Source organism: Xyrauchen texanus, chromosome 16, assembly GCF_025860055.1.
Source record: "Xyrauchen texanus isolate HMW12.3.18 chromosome 16, RBS_HiC_50CHRs, whole genome shotgun sequence".
Classification (NCBI taxonomy): Eukaryota; Metazoa; Chordata; class Actinopteri; order Cypriniformes; family Catostomidae; genus Xyrauchen; species Xyrauchen texanus.
The window spans coordinates 11,400,679-11,417,724 of record NC_068291.1 but is presented as its reverse complement, the minus strand read 5'-3'; the positions used below and the strand labels follow the sequence as shown (position 1 = coordinate 11,417,724).

The 17,046-nt window shown below is 36.6% G+C and overlaps 1 protein-coding gene and 1 long non-coding RNA gene across 11 annotated transcripts in view; both read right to left on the bottom strand.

The window, feature by feature from the left end:
- The window catches only part of LOC127656694 (calpain-1 catalytic subunit-like), a 95,570-nt gene that overhangs the window by 36,613 nt on the left and 41,911 nt on the right, over positions 1 to 17,046 (bottom strand). For 2 of the 10 annotated variants that reach the window (XM_052145138.1, XM_052145134.1), the window contains exons 3-6: positions 16,851 to 16,923; positions 16,151 to 16,269; positions 15,226 to 15,359; positions 14,897 to 15,071 (exon numbers count right to left, since the gene is read on the bottom strand). The exons of 2 other annotated variants lie outside the window; for them this stretch is intronic. In XM_052145138.1, coding sequence (XP_052001098.1) covers positions 14,897 to 15,071; positions 15,226 to 15,359; positions 16,151 to 16,269; positions 16,851 to 16,923 — 501 coding nt within the window. Of the gene's footprint in view, positions 1 to 9,163; positions 9,250 to 14,376; positions 14,452 to 14,896; positions 15,072 to 15,225; positions 15,360 to 16,150; positions 16,270 to 16,850; positions 16,924 to 17,046 lie in introns of all 10 variants that reach the window. 6 more of the 10 variants (XM_052145133.1, XM_052145137.1, XM_052145136.1 and 3 more) reach the window with 6 other exon arrangements.
- Positions 6,949 to 8,433, bottom strand: LOC127656697 (uncharacterized). Its single transcript, XR_007972204.1, has 4 exons — positions 8,424 to 8,433; positions 8,177 to 8,337; positions 7,878 to 8,023; positions 6,949 to 7,775 (listed from the first exon to the last, which is right to left on the bottom strand). It is a non-coding gene; the product is annotated as an uncharacterized LOC127656697 (long non-coding RNA).

The following is a 17,046-nucleotide window of genomic DNA, read 5'->3' as shown; positions in this document are numbered from 1 at the left end:
GTTGTGTTTAATTATCTATATTTGAAGCAGACTCCTGGACTATATAAGCCCTTTTTGGGGCGTTTTTACATGTATTGGTATCCGGGTCAACCCGTATGATTAATCATTGATTACGATCATTAATATTAGTCATACATTCCCCAAACCTGACCTGTATACTCTACAATATATATATCATATTTTCTAAACAGAAGAGAAAAGAGAACAAAGAACAAAGTTCACTGCACACTGTCTAACTGATTCTAACTCCTAACAGAGGAAAGAAAGTTTTGACAGGGTTTGTGAAACAGACAGAAACAGAATAGCTCTGAAAAAAGAGTTTCTGACGACACCTGGTGACGTATCCATTTATAGCCTGGCCTCAGGTGCATCTAATGATTACATCAGCCGAAGCTATAAATTCCGGTCAATGTTCATTGACGTGTTCCACACATTATTCAGCTCGGCTCACAGCGAAATCTGTTCCCCGTAGCGCTTAGCAGCGCAACATCATAGTGAAGCTTTTTGTAAAGGGAACAGGTAGACTATAGTATCTATATCCACAGTAAAACAAGTCATATATCGACATAACCTGAAAGGCTGCTCAGCAAGGAAGGAGCCAATGCTCCTACAGTATGCAAGTGCACATGGGGAATTTTTGTAGAAATGACCACTGGTCTGATGAAACAAAATAGCCATAATGATCATCGTTATGTTTGGAGGAAAAAGGGTGAGGATTGCAAGCCGAAGAACACCATCCCAACCATGAAGCATGGGGGCAGCAGCATAATGTTGTGGGGGTGCTTTGCTGCAGGAGGGACTGGTGCACTTCACAAAATAGATGGCATCACGAGGAAGGAAAATTATGTGGATGTATTGAAGCAACATATCAAGACATCAGCCAGGAAGTTAAAGCTCGGTCACAAATGTCTTCCAAATGGACAATGACCCAAAGCACACATCCAAAGTTGTGGCAAAATGGCTTTAGGAAAACAAAGTCAAGGTATTGGAGTGGCAGTCACAAAGTCCTGATCTCAATCCAATATAAAATTTGTGGGCAGAACTGAGAAAGCATGTGCGAGCAAGGAGGCCTACAAATCTGACTCCGCTTCAAAATTCCAGCAACTTATAGTGAGAAGCTTGTGGAAGGCTACCCAAAAATTGTGACCCAAGTTAAACAATTTATAGGCCAAATATACCAAATACTAATAAAGTGTATGTAAACTTCTGACCCACTGGGAATGTGATGAAAGATATAAAAGCAGAAATAAATAATTCTCTCCAATATTATCCTGACATTTCACATTCTTAAAATAAAGTATTGATCCTAACTGACCTAAGACAGGGAATGTTTCTACGATTAAATGTCAGGACTTGTAAAAGATTTCAAATGTATTTGGCTTATGTGTAAACTTCTGACTTTAACTGAAACACATGAAATTGAATGAGAGAATGCACAGAGTGTGCAGAGCTGTAATAAATACATAATGTGGCTACTTTGAAGAAGCTACAATTTTAGGAGTCATTTTTTAAACATTCATTTTTATTTGTTTAGCATTTTTGTCACTACATGATTCCTATACTTGCATTTGGTGATTTCACAGTTTTGATTACATTATTATTCAAGAATGTGGAAAATAATAAAAATAATAAAGATGAGTAGGTGTGTCCAAACTTTAGAATAGTAGGTAATAGTAATTGGTCTTTAGATGTTATGTGAGTATACCTAAAAAAAAAAGAAAAAAGAAACACTACAGCAAATATTTGGTCACTGTTTCCGAAAGTTGGGAATTTTATTTAAAAAATATCCTGAACACAAAGAGAGAGTACAATAAAATGCAAATTAATCAGACTGTTGTGAGAAATGCTTCTCTGCATATTAATTATTTTTGTTTTCAATTTGTAATTCCTTTATAAATGTATATACATTTATTTGTAATCTATTTTGGTGTATATGTAATTCTTATTTATTTAGGTATTTGTGTGTTATAATGTTACCAGATTAATCTCTTGGTTTATTTAGGAATTTACTACATATGTAAATAGGTATGACACGGATGGTGAGACTGTAATCAGTGGAAATAAGACATAGGGATGTTCAAGCAGCCTTTGTAAGTATGATTTTTCAGTGACTATAGATTATGCACAGTGTCCAGAATACATTCATTGCAGTCCCCTGCAGGGTGCAGAGATGGTTATTAACCAGCTGATGTCTAGTAAAAGACCCTGTGGGCTCACTGGTCACATTATAAAGCTCAGTGTTGTACATACCACCTTTCATCCTAGAAGTTTCTTTTCATGAATCTGCAATCTGGCATGCAATGGTGGAAAAAATACTCGATTTCCATACTTAAGTAAAAGTACAGATACCACAAAAATGTATTAATTAAGTAAAAGTCATCCATTGAAAAGTAAACAGTACCTGGTTTAAAAATACTTAAGTATCAAAAAGTAAAAGTATTACAAATTTAGATCTGCTCATCTTTTAAAATACAACCCAAATGCGATCTACACCGCAATATCAGCCACAATATTCAAACCACCTGCCTAATATTGTGCAGGTCTCCCTCGGGCCGCCAAAACAGCGCCAATCCGCATTTCAGAATAGCATTCTATTGTTCTCATCACAATTGTACAGAGCAGTTATCTGAGTTACCGTAGACATTGCCAGTTCGAACCAGTCTGGCCATTCTCTGTTGACCTCTCTCATCAACAAGACATTCCCATCCTTAGAACTGCCGCTCACTGGATATTTTTTGTTTTTGGCACCATTCGTCACAATCAGTTCACCTAAAGACTCATATAAAAGAGCTGTTTATGCCGGGTTCAAACATCCTTCGTGAGCGAGGCGTGGGGCAGCGCGTTTTTTTTTTTTTTGGCGCCCATATTAACAGATTACACCTTTCCCACTGCAAGCGTGAGTCATGAGGTGACGCGTCCCAGACATGGCAGTGAGCGGATAGTTTTGGCATTAAGCCAATTTTGCTGCGGGGGTTCACGCTGAACTCAACAGCTCTGGGAGCAGTACAACACTAAAATATTCAGGAGATTATAGAAAAGACACAAAAGCAAATCTAAATTATTCAAACCAAACCTATAGTACACTACAATTTATATGTCTGTATGCAAGTAAACTCAATATAATTTAACTTAAAAAAGGAAAAAAATTATAAACTGCCTGACCCTTTGCCATTTTGTTTATATAGGTGTACAGCGACATTAACCAATCACAACCAAATGTGTTGATAAATATGAAGTGCACGTGACAGCCTACTGTTATTACAAAAACAAATTTGTGAAGTAAAAGTAAAAGTTGAAACAAATCTAAATACTCAAGAAAGTACAAATTTGGAATACATCTACTTAAGTACAGTAACTAAGTGTTTGTACTTCATTACTTTACACCACTGCTGACCTGGAATCCCTTAGATATCCTGCCCTTTGCGCTAGCCTTTACTGAGGAGGTCAAAGGTCACTGAGATTATGATACTTAAACTCCCAGGTCATCTAAGGTTTGAACTTTCTAAAGTGATGTCAAGCACAGGGCTAATCAAGATCATTTCTGTTTTCTAAGGAAGTTTAGCTGAAACTCATGATATTGTGTTAAAAGGATTTTCCACATTCAGTTTCCTTAGAGTCGGATATTGCATTACATACATTACATACAATACATATGACACTGAATATAGTTTTGATGTGGCTAAAGTGTCCAAAGAAAAAATACAATGGAAAAGAATTGAATGTACTACATGTGCAATGGCTTGGGAGCTCTGCCCTATTCCGTTGTGAAAACATATGTGTGATTGTTGTAAGAGGCCTGTGCGTGAATAAGGGTATTCTTGCGTAGCCAGATCTTTGACTAAACAGCAAAAGGTCTGGACTAGGGGAAGAGTTATCCAAGAATAATACGATAACAATTGACCAGTGTGAAAAAAGATATGCTAATTATAATAATGGTGTAGCAGTCTACACAAACTAGTGTACAGGAGAAAAAAAAAAGCAGAAAATGTCTAGGTTAGTGCAGTTATACAACAAATATAAGCACTTTTGGAACACTGAGTGTCCAGTCAGATTAGAGGACTGGAACTAACGTTTGCATAATAAAGCAAGGGGCTTTTTTTAGGCATGACCCCTTTTACCACAAAGCTTTATTATTTTATTTGTGTTTGTACTGTATGATAATGTAATGTAGTTGCTTCAACCTTTTATTACCACTCGCACTCGCACTCTATGGTCTACTGATGCAACTTTCCTGTTTGTCCCGCAGTTCAGGTTGTCTTCAATAGGAGGCAGGTCATTTATGACTGTTGCTCCTGGATTTTGGAATGCTCTCCCACAACCCCTTCGGGAACTAACCACTTTCTCCTCCTTTAAATCACATCTAAAAACGAATCTATTCTAATCACATTTGTATATATTTACTCTCATGTAAAGAGACCTTTGGTTCAAGAAAGGTGCTATGTAAAATAAATGTATTATTATTATTATGTGCTCTCACACTCTGGACATTTCACTTTGTGTTATGATGTCCAAGCATGGCTGTTTGTTTTGGTAACTACTGCCCTCTTCTGTATGCAAACAGTAACTACAATGTTACAAGGAAATTCACTTCAGTTCCTCCTCAAGAAGGACAGTGGAACAAATGACATGAGCATCTCGCACAGTGTGAATCTCTCTTCTGCCATTGAGATGATGGTTAGAGAAATGAATGGCTATTTGCAGAGGTGGAAGGTAAAGAATTACAACTACTCTTGTTACAGTACTTGAGTACATTTTAAACAAGTATAAATAAATAATAGTCCTTTTACTTTTACTTGAGTTGATTAAAAGTATTCAACTTAGCTACAGTTATTTTTCACCACAATTACAAAGTACAATAAATACCTAACATTTCTTAATATTTGGGAAGTTTTTTGGGAAGAAGAAATCAGCAAGTTATAAGCTAAAAGCTGTTCATAAACTAAAACACACTGTGCGGTATGAAGCCCGCAGGGCACAGCATCATGAGCACAGCAGCTTGCATAAACTGCCGCGGTGTCTTCTCTTCTCTGGCTTCTCCAAGATATTCTGCCCTGTCATTATACAAAAACTGTAAAACTGTGATTTTCTGCTAAATACATTCAGGTATGAGGGAACCATCTGAACATGTTTAACCACTGATCAAATTTCACATGTTCTTAAGGTTGGCAATGTTTTAACTGTGTCAAATATTAACACAATGTAGTCTGACATATATGTGGGATATCTTGTTTACTTGCTATTATATGTCTTAAACTTAGAAATAAAAAATAGAAATACCTTAGAAAAATACAATGGCAATAGTATCACAAATTATTGCAGACTCGGGGCAAAAATGCCAAAGAAATTGACAAAAATATCCCTGAAATTCGAAATACGGGGGCAAAAAGTGCCCACACAAAGAGTTCCTGTATTTTATTAATAATATCGGATACAGTTACAATTACATTACATCTTCTTTTGAATTTTCACAGAATATAACCTTTTTTCTTGCCATCCGGTTCCTCGCACCATTGTGCGCACAGCCGGGCTCTTCGCTTCTATCAATCCACATCAGTTCACCCCTCGTTCACAATAAACTGTCCTAGTGGGTAACACTCGCTCACAGTGCTGTACTGTACTTACCTGCCCTGTGCTGCTGTTAATCTGTCTGAAAAGCCTCACCTGCTACAGGCTAAAAGTGGGCAAGGGAGGGATGTTATATAAAGAAGGTGTAATCACAAAATGTAATACAACCAAAAACTACAATTTACTTAATAATTATAATATCTCAATATGTTAAATAACCATAAATGGGGGTGTCTCAGTTGCCTCAGTGTCTGAGACCGTCAATCCGTGCATCTTATCACATGACTTGTTGAGTGCGTGTGGAGGCTTCGTGCTATTCTCCGCAGTATCCATGCACAAATCACCACACACCCCACAGAGAGCGAGAACCACATTATGCTGACCACGAGGAGGTTAACACATGTGACTCTACCCTCCCTAGCAACCGGGCCAATTTGGTTGCTAAGGAGACCTGGCTGGAGTCACTCAGCACACCCTGGATTCGAACTTGCGACTGCAGGGGTGGTATTAATGTTGTATTATTAAAATTTTCTGTTTGTCCAAGAATCCTCTTGCAGCAATGCAGGTCTTTGGCATTTAGAAGCTGCTAGTTTAGAACCTGTGAGAAGTCTGTTTCTCAAACTAGAAACTGTGATTTACTTGTCTTTTTGTTGTGCATCTGGGCCGTCCACTTCACTGTCTATTCTGGTTAGAGAGAATTTTTTTCCAAACAGTAATGCATGGATGGACTAGTCTTTATCTCTCTAAAACAATAGACTTTAGAAGAAAATATAAATTCAGGAGAAACGTGTTTCTTTTTGCCTATTTTTAAAACCAAAATTTGACTTGTAAGTGTAAAGCAACTCATAAGAACTCAATACCTTAGTAAATGGGAAAATCCCTACTGTATTGTGATTTCCGCATGGAAGCGCAAAATGGAATAAATACCACTTAAAACAATTATTTCAAACTGTAATAATAATTAGCAATTAATGATTTTGAAAGTATTTTTATCAATTTAATGCATCCTTGGTGAAAGGTAGCATCAATTTCTTTCAAGAACATAAATGTCTTTGCTTACTAAAAATGGAAGTGTATATATTATACAGTATATAATATAATTTTCATAAAGTACCTTGTAACGTAATTGAGTAGTTTTTCAGCAAACTACTTATTTACTCTTACTTAAGTCCTAAAATTTCTCAGTACTGCTAATTGTACTAATTGTAATTTAATTATTTCTTCAGTAACAGTACTTTTACTTAAGTAAAAAAATCAGTACTCTTTCCACCACTGGCTATTTGATATGTCATATAGAGTTTCACAGCATGTTCTTCATGGTTGTGTCATTGCTTCTTTTATGACAATTCAATCAAAAACTATCTTTGCTCATAATACCTGTGAATATTTATTTTTACAGTTTTTGAAGCAACCTACTTTTACCAAGTCATTAGTGTGTGATCCATAAACTATAACCTTTGCTGCTCAAGTTTGTCCTATTGTGAGTGTAGTGCACTGTAGTTGATAACAATAAGAAAGCATCAGGTAAAATAAGACAATATCTATAAAGTAAATGTTCAAGACCCATATTTTGCTCCAAAATCAAAAAGCATACAATAAGAAATATGACAGAATACCTTCTTGACAATCATTATGAAATTCACCCCTAATATGAGAAAACTTTATCAGGATTAACAAAGTGTGAATACAAGCATGAAAAATGTATTAGCACATGCAAACTGTGTATGTAGTGTTGTAACAATTCAATTAGACTTTTCTTATATTATAGTTTTTTATTGCAGTAGTGTCTTAAACTGGCCTTTGATAATGACCTCATACATATGTCATCACTTTTTTCTCTCTGGATTTACTTTTTGTGCAGATGGACAGCATGAATTTTCCACATTCATTAGGCTTGTAAGTGGATGGTATAATGAGATACTCTCCTGGTTCAAGCTTGAAGAATTTCATCACATTCCTTGCATAAGTAAAATTATCAGTTTCTGCCACAGGACGTTTGCTTTTGAAGAACCTGGCTGAGGACTTCCCTGCTTCAACTTTTGTCTAAATGGAAATAAAATAAAAACCTGTATTTAAGAAACCAAACTGTTATATTAAAAAATTTGTAATTAAATTATTTACAAACCAAAAAAGTCTAACACTCATCAGAATAACCCAACTTATAAGTTGCACAATATGACATTTTATATTTTACTTGCCTCTGGAGGTATCTGTAAAAGTAGAAAATAAAGATATAATCAAAACACCATACGTAAGTAAAAACAGAATAACACAGATCCATTTTACCACACTACAGTTTTGTTGATACTGACCGCATAAACAGAGAAGCCAATGGCATAGTTAGAATTAAGACTTCTGTGTCTATCCTCGTGTTTCTGCATCAAGGACACAAGTATATTTTCAGTAGCAGAGTCCTCACTGATCCTCACCCGAAACTGAGGGTTGGTCCAGAAAGTGTCTAAAACACATCCAATAAATTAGATCTCTGTGTTACACAGGCCTAAATCATATGCATATCTTAAACTACTATTTCTGCTAGTATGCAATAATTGGTGTAAACATCAGACAACCAAAACTCTACTTTTGATTTCATGGGGATTTCATTAGCTACCTCTATTATTTATGCAGCCACCAGCTGTGGTCCCAGCATCCCAGCTGCCATTGAAGCATGTAGATGTCCAAATGCATTCAGAAGATCCATCCAGAAAATCAGGGCGGAGGCAACAAATATCAAGGTCTTCAAAGCTTTTGGTGAAATCCTCCATTGACATCCTACAGTCAAATATGTGTCACTGGTAATATATGATTTAAGTTTAAAATGGCAAGAGGTCATTTCTGAAACCACAGTTAATGCCTACCAGAACTCCCGTCATTGGCCAAAGAACGACACATGGATTGATCCTTTTGACTCACTTTAGCATCACAATGGTGATCTAAAAGTAAAATGACACAAACAGATATTACAAAGGACAGGATTACTTTAGCTCAGCAAATAGCAAGAGTATCAAAGAATACTCTTGATGTAGTAATTGTAAACCATTTACTGTTACAAATAAAAAAATGACAATATTTCAATGTTGTGATTAGTCAGACTATAGCAGTTGTTCTCAACTGGTTGGTCCCAAGTCAAAAATGGGTTGCAGGTCTGTTCTGATAAGGTTGTGGATAGCAAGGGATATACTGTATGCAAATACTCAAACAAAAATTGGCTCAACCATTGGTATGAGTTTTGGGTGGGACTAACTTATTGCTTATCGGGAGGTGAAAATTGGTTTGAAAACAACCATTCTCATATTCAGCAGCCTAATAAAATGTCTATCTATACTGTTAGCCTGGAAAATCACACTTCTGCGGTTGTTTATGCATTTACTACATTGTCCAATTTTCCTACTCTGTCATCCTAATTATTCATGCATATTCGTGGGACTTTGCATTTCATGGTAGTATTAAAAAAGTCCAGTTTTTAATTTCAAGCAGTTTTGTTGCTTTTTATGATAAGCAAATTTGGTACTGTGTTGGGACGCCAAAAACTGGGTCCTGAAGCAAAACTAGTTGAGGATAACTGGCCTAAAGTTTCATATCTGATAGTAGCTCTTACTTGTCACTCCAGTCACCAATCCACTCGCCCTTTCCCCATGGGTTTAACACTCTCACCAGCTTTACTGGTTTTCCTTTGTATGTTACCTGTAAAATACACCATGACATTACAATTACAGTGCAAAATACTTACAACCAAACTAAACTTAGTTTGTCCACGATTCTGATAGCACCATGGACAGTATGCGTGACATAAATGTAGTCATCATCACAGTCTGTGTAGACAGTCTGCATACTGCCCTGACTTTCCCAAGTTTATCTGTCTGCATCCTGCTAGATGACAAGAACACCCACTACATGACACACCAACTCCAAGTAATGCCCTCATTGGGTCATAAAGCAATTCTATTAGCTAAAATATATATTTTAAATCTATGCAATCGCTGTATTTGTCATTTGGTCTAACTGTGTAAATTTGACACAAAATAACTTTTAAAGCATATTATTTAAAAAAAGATATAAATGTTTATTATATATATATATATATATATATATATATATATATATATATATATATATATATATATACACACACACACACACATACATACACTGGCAGCCAAAAGTTTAGAATAATGTACAGATTTAGCTGTTTTGGAAGGAAATTGGTACTTTAATTCACCAAAGTGGCATTCAGCTGATCACAAAGCATAGTCAGGACATTAATGATGTAAAAACAGCACCATCACTATTTGAAAAAAAGTAATTTTTGATCAAATCTATACAGGCCCCATTTCCAGCAGCCATCACTCCAACACCTTATCCTTGAGTAATCATGCTATTTGAATTCTACCCTCTTAACACCAGTTCCATGTACAGCAGTAAAGAGAAGACTCAGGGGTGCCGGCCTTATAGAAATAGTCAAACGTTCTCTGTCAACTCAGAGTTTGATCTTGAGTTCATGCTTTTCATTTTCCTGAAAAGCTTGCACACGAATGAGTGAAGTTTGCCCCAGACAGCCAAAGCGTGAAGCTTCAAGGCACGATTTATTTTTATGAAAGTATGAAGAATTTCTGTTTATGTTCTATAACCCAAAATTAAACCTGCTCTGGTGCAGGTTAGCCATGTAGCATAAGTTGATATGGTGTTGAACACCTGTAAAAAATGACCCACCTTTTTGAGACTGAATTTCTTTTTCTCAAACTAAACTTTGTACCATGCTCTCTGTTTCTTTGTGTTTCCCTGTAGGTTTGGTTTATGCACTGTTTTCTCATGTTGATTAGATTAAGGTCCAGTGCTTTCTTTTTTGTGCTCGTTTGTTTGTTAATTTTAAAAAGTTTTTTTTATTGCTTTCTCAGTTTTTGCCCTCTTATAGGAGTTTTTAGTTTACTGCCCTGTTTGCAACAGTCTGGGTATGTAATGCAGTAAGCAATGCACATGCATCTCTCTCACATGTGTGCAGTATATATTCTGAGACAGACATGTTGGCTAAATAGCATAATACCATACTGCCCTTACATACATTTAGCAGTATATACAGTGCATCCGGAAAGTATTCACAGTGCTTCACTTTTTGTTATGTTAAAACCTTATTCCAAAATGTATTAACTCTACAAACAATACCCCATAATGACAACATGAAAGAAGTTTGTCTGAAATTTGTTAAAAATAAAAAATGAAAAAAAATCACAAGTACATAAGTATTCGCAGCCTTTGCCATGACACTCAAAATTGAGCTCAGGTGCATCCTGTTTCCACTGATCATCCTTGAGATGTTTCTACAACTTGATTGGAGTCCACCTGTGGTAAATTCAGTTGATTGGACATGATATGGAAAGGCACACACATATCTATATAAGGTCCCGCAGTTAACAGTGCATGTCAGAGCACAAACCAAGCCATGATGTCCAAGGAATTGTCTGTAGACTTCCGAGACAGGATTGTATCGCGGCACAGATCTGGGGGAAGGGTACAGAAAAATGTCTGCAGCATTGAAGGTCCCAATGAGCACAGTGGCCTACATCATCCGTAAATTAAGTTAGTTTGGAACCACCAGGACTCTTCCTAGAGCTGGCCGCCCGGCCAAACTGAGCGATCGGGGGAGAAGGTCCTTAGTCAGGGAGGTGACCAAGAACCCGATGGTCACTCTGACAGAGCTCCAGCGTTTCTCTGTGGAGAGAGGAGAACCTTCCAGAAGAATAACCATCTCTGCAGCACTCCACCAATCAAGCCTGGATGGTAGAGTGGCCAGACGGAAGCCACTCCTCAGTAAAAGGCACATGACAGCCAGCCTGGAGTTTGCCAAAAGGCACCTGAAGGACTCTCCGACCATGAGAAACAAAATTCTCTGGTCTGATGAAACAAAGATTGGCCTGAATGGCAAGCGCCATGTCTGGAGAAAATCAGGCACTGCTCATCACCTGGCCAATACCGTCACTACAGTGAAGCATGGTGGTGGCAGCATCATGCTGTGGGAATGTTTTTCTGCGACAGGAACTGGGAGACTATTCAGGATCGAGGGAAAGATGAAAGCAGCATTGTACAGAGACATCCTTGATGAAAACCTGCTCCAGAGCGCTCTGGACCTCAGACTAGGGCGAAGGTTCATCTTCCAACAGGACAACGACCCTAAGGACACAGCCAAGATACCAAAGGAGTGGCTACGGGACAACTCTGTAAATGTCCTTAAGTGGCTCAGCCAGAGCCCTGACTTGAACCTGATTGAACATCTCTGGAGAGATCTGAAAATGGCTGAGCACCGATACTCCCCATCCAACCTGATGGAGCTTGAGAGGTCCTGCAAAGAACAATGGGTGAAACTGCCCAAACATAGGTGTGCCAAGCTTGTAGCATCATACACAAAAAGACTTGAGGCTGTAATTGGTGCCAAAGCTGCTTCAACAAAGTATTGAACAAAGGCTGTGAATACTTATGTACATGTCATTTTTTCATTTTTTTATCTACACACACAAGTCTGGTGGAGTTCGAATTGCTTCTTTAATTGTGGTACTCCAGCAAGTGGGCTGGCAGTGGCAAGGCTATTTTATTCACTTTAAGCATCGGGCGAAGTGATTATTTTCTCTTAAATACAGATGATGCTGAGTCATTAATAAATTAGTCATGATAAAAAATAATGTTACCGATGTATTTTTTTCATGAGCCTGCAACGTCAGCGATTATAACGTTACCTAGCTTGTTTGGTAGCTTGTTTGTGAACTGATATTAGCCTAATATTGTAGATCTACCATTGTTTTGGTTATTGCTCAATATGATGTTACATGGCAGATCAGTGGGATGGCTGCAGTTTAATATCTAATTAAGAGACCCCTCTGTCCCTACGAAACCTAAAATATTATGTAGGACGCGAGATAATTTTGTAATTATAATATAACCGCGTGGTGAAATAAGTCTTCTGTGTACACACATCATATAGATGTACAATTTTGGCTCTATTATTTGTGTCCCTTTCAAAAATTGCCATGTCATGCACGTAGCCAGTTGTGTTCTGCTATTTCTGCTCCGCTTGAATACAATGAACTGACGGCTGAGCCCTGAACGTTAGTCAGTGACAATGCTGTAATGTAAATGTTGAAATATCGGAAATGTGTTTAAAATCATATCACCATTATTGAAAATATATATAGGGATACATATTGATATTGAATTATTGTCCTAATCCAGAGTTTTATTACTTTTTCCTCAAGATCTTATATTGATGTCGGGGAGACGAACCACTCCATAAAGTCTTCTCCAGCACATCCTAAAGACTTTAAATTGGGTTAAGGTAAAGACTCTGTGGTGGCCAATTCATGTGTGAAAATAATTCCTCATGCTCCCTGAACCACTATTTCACAATTTGAGCCCAATTAATCTTGGCATTGTCGTCCTGGAATATGCCCGTGCCGTCAAGGAAGAAAAAATGCATTGATGGGATAACCTGGTCATTAATTACATTCAGATAGTCAGCTGACTGACTATGTATCGGGTGTATCGCTTACATTTTTCCGATATGCATCTTTAACAAGTGGTTTTATTTGTCCACTGAGCAGTTTTGTTCCAATCCTCTAAATTCTCGACGCATTGTGGATATGCTCTTACTTTCACTATTAAACATAGCCGTGAGGTCTACTGTCGATTTTTTACGAAGTGACTTCAAAAGAGTTTGATGGTTCACCACAGTACTTCCAGGTTTTAATAATGTGTTGGACAGTTCTTAACCCAATTCCAGTGATTTCAGCAATCACATTAGTTGTTACATTGCTTGATGCAGGCCAATAATTTGCCCCTTCTGAAACAAAGTAACATCTTTTCCACGAACACAGGATACGTCTTCCGACATGAGAAGCTACACACGGCATCAGTTAGGGTTAAAAGAATTGTTGTCAGCTGAAACATGAATCCCTGCAATAATGATACAATCATTGGCTCTTGAGTATCTGCTTATTTAAATCCAAACGGCAACTTTTTTCTTTCTTTTTTCTTTTTGGCCAGGCAGTGAGATCTTAAAGGGAGATCTTCTTACATTATGAGTCTGTCAATATGGTTGGGTTGTAATTTATTATAATATATTTCAATATTATCAGTTTAACTACAACATCAACATTCAACATCAAGCGCTTTGAAAATATTTACAGGAGGTAACAAGTACAGACAGAAAAGAGCCCTGAGGGTCTCTAACTGCTTGAGACAGCTAAATCATGTTAAAGCAAGTACAGGGGTCAAAAAGTTTAAAACAAAATGGTGTTTGAATGATCATATGAATAATGTGATGTAACATGATTAACAAAGTCAGAAAAGGTTTTCTATAACTGATAGAATGGCATGGAAGTTTCAGTAATTTTCCCAATATAATTTCATCTTGGGTGTTTGAAAAACTCTATTGACTGATTTAGATCAGATAATTTTCAATTGTTTTCATTGAGATGTCCTTTTTTTGTTAATCAGCTGGCATATCTCAGATGGGGACAGAAACTTTCAAAGGAACCCAGTTTAGTTTTCTTGCAGTTACATCAATGAACAGAACAAACTTTACTTTTTAAATGTTATTAAAAAAAAAAAATAGTATTTTTTATTATGTGAGATGATCTGATACCCTTTAAACACTCAAATGAGTGTTAGATTAAATGGCTTGATGCAGAGCCTAATGAAATATTAACTTGAAGGAGGTGGGCCTATAAGGAAGATTGGATGGCTTTAAAGAACTGGGTTATTTTCCAGATATGAAATGTAATCTGATGCCACTGTGAGCTGAGATTTGATTATGTGCAGACTCACCTTGAAAACCCCTGTCACTGTATACGCATGGCCCTGAATAATGCCATTAGGTAATTCAGTGTTTTCAGATGTTTCCTGATATGGAATAAAAACAGACATTAAGTCAGTATATCTACCAGATAAAATGTCTATCTGCACATACATACATACTCATTCACAAACTAATAACAACACAAGCTTAATTAACACAATGAATTATTATATTATATTGTATTTACTAAATAAAAGTGTATCAAAATACTAACATTACATGAAAGCACTTAAAAGTACCAAAATCTATGCCCCTGAGTTGATATAAGCAAAACATAATATCTTATTTCTTTCTATTGATTTAAGGGTGAAATATCACACTTAAATATATGTTCTTCACAGGTTTTGTGCGATTCACCCATTGAGTTCATAATCCTTTGGACTCTTTAATGTAAAATCTATTTGAAATGATTATATAATAGTTTTATTCTGGCATGATGTCAATATCTTTCACTGTAATAAAAGTTTCCAGGATAAAGACACTGCTTACCCCTTGAGGAGTGCCGCAGCCCATCAGGGCCTTTGTATTGACTGCACGGTCCATCAGGTTCCATAAATCAGCGGGAGCTGTTTTCAGTTCATAGTATACGTGCACCCCACCAGTGAAGTCCATTAGGGCCTCAGATACATAACCAGCGTTCATGTCAGCGTAGGAGCCGCACACCCTGTAAATGCTGTTAATTTAGCTATATGGCCAACAGTGTGTGAACACCCTATTCTAATGAACAGGTTTGGCTATTCCAGTAATTACAGTGCAAAGAAAGAAAGATGAAATAAGAATATGATCATTTTAACAGAATGTAGGCTACTGTTACCTACTTTGCATAAGCTTTTTCCAGCAAGGCAGGCCAAAACTCATTTGATGTATTTGAATGCACAAAAATGAGCTTGCGTTTGATTGTTGGCAGTTTGTCATCAATGACAACATCAAGCCATTTCCCAAACCGCCAGAACTGTAAGATTTAAGCAGAGCAGTATAAAAATATTTGAAAAATAAATAAATAACAACAAGCAAGTTGTTGTTAAAGGAATAGTTTACCCTAAAATTTAAATTCTCGCATCATTTACTCACCTTTATGCTATCTCGGATGTGTACGACTTTCTTTAATCAGTAGAACACAAATGAAGATTTTGAAGAATATATCAGTTCTTTTAAACCAGACAATACAAGTGAATGGGTGCCAAAATATTTAAGCTCCAAAAATCACTTAAGTCAGCATAAAAGTAAAAGTCAATTTTTATTTCTTTTAAAATTCTCCTCCCTGCTCAGACAGTCTCCACTTTAACGTTCACATTCTTCTTCTTTTGTTTTTGGTGAATAACATTCTTCAGGCATACACTCCCTACTGGGCAGGGAGAAGAATTTCTTGCAAATATGCACTTAAACATTGATTTGTTTCCCACCTACTCCTATCATATCACTTCAGTAGATACCGATTTAACCTCTGGAGTCATATGAATTACTTTTATGCTGCCTTAATGTGCTTTTTGGAGTGTCAACATTTTGGCACCCATTCACTTGCATTGTGAGGACCTACAGAGCTGAAATATTCTTATAAAATCTTAATTTGTGTTCTGAATAAGAAAGAAAGTCATACACTTCTGGGATGTATGAGGGTGAGTAAATGAATGAAATTAGATTTTTGGGTGAACTATTCCTTTTTAAAGACTGATAATATGATTTTCAAATAAAAATACAGAATATTCAAGGGGCAATTATGATGACAAGGACCAAATAACTCACTTTGAAGTGAAATATCCCTGCATAATCTTTACCGAATGACTGGTCTGTTGGCATGACCTGGTCCACGATGTCCCTCTGAAAGGTTAAAGCCCCAACAGAAGCAAGAAACCAGCAGTTTCCTAAGCAAAACAAAAGTTATTAGAATGTGTCTTTCAAAGAATTTCAACACTACAGAAATAACCCAGACATTTTTTCTTTTGAGAAAGCAGTTGTGTCATAGTGATTTATATTACAGAGTGGTTCCAAAATAATTTGCACACTTTCAGACATTTAAAACACACTTAAAATATATGGATTGCAATGCATAAGGTAACAAAATATCAAACCATTCTGCTAGATCTTTTCTCAGAACTAACTTCACCTTTCTTAGCCATTTTTACTTTTAACCAACAACTGGCCTCAAGTTAATTTTTGGTGAATGAAAGAAGTCACATAGGTCTCCTAACAGAGCTACCACAGGTGTAGATCATTATGGACATGTTCCAATAAGGTTGACAAGAAAAAAGTGTCCAAATAAGTTTCTGTCTTAATTAAATAAATCCATTGTTTTATCGTCTGAAACCTAACAAACTGTGAAATGTTTTGCTTGTGATAAATCTCTTTAAAATAATGCAAAGGCATTCATATTAAAATCTTCTTGGTAGACATCACTAAAAAGCCCAGGCTGTAAATACTGTAAATAATACATTAATAAACATACCTAAATAGGATCCTTGGGAATAGTCAAACCTGGACACATCATCTACAATGAGCTGAGGGTCTTCCACTATTTCCTAAGACGTGGGAATAAACACAGTACATTTCAAAATGTGGCCTCTGCATTTAACAAAGTACGACATCTAGACCTCTGTTATGTATTGTGTCTGATTGATACCAACAATGCTGAGAAATATCAT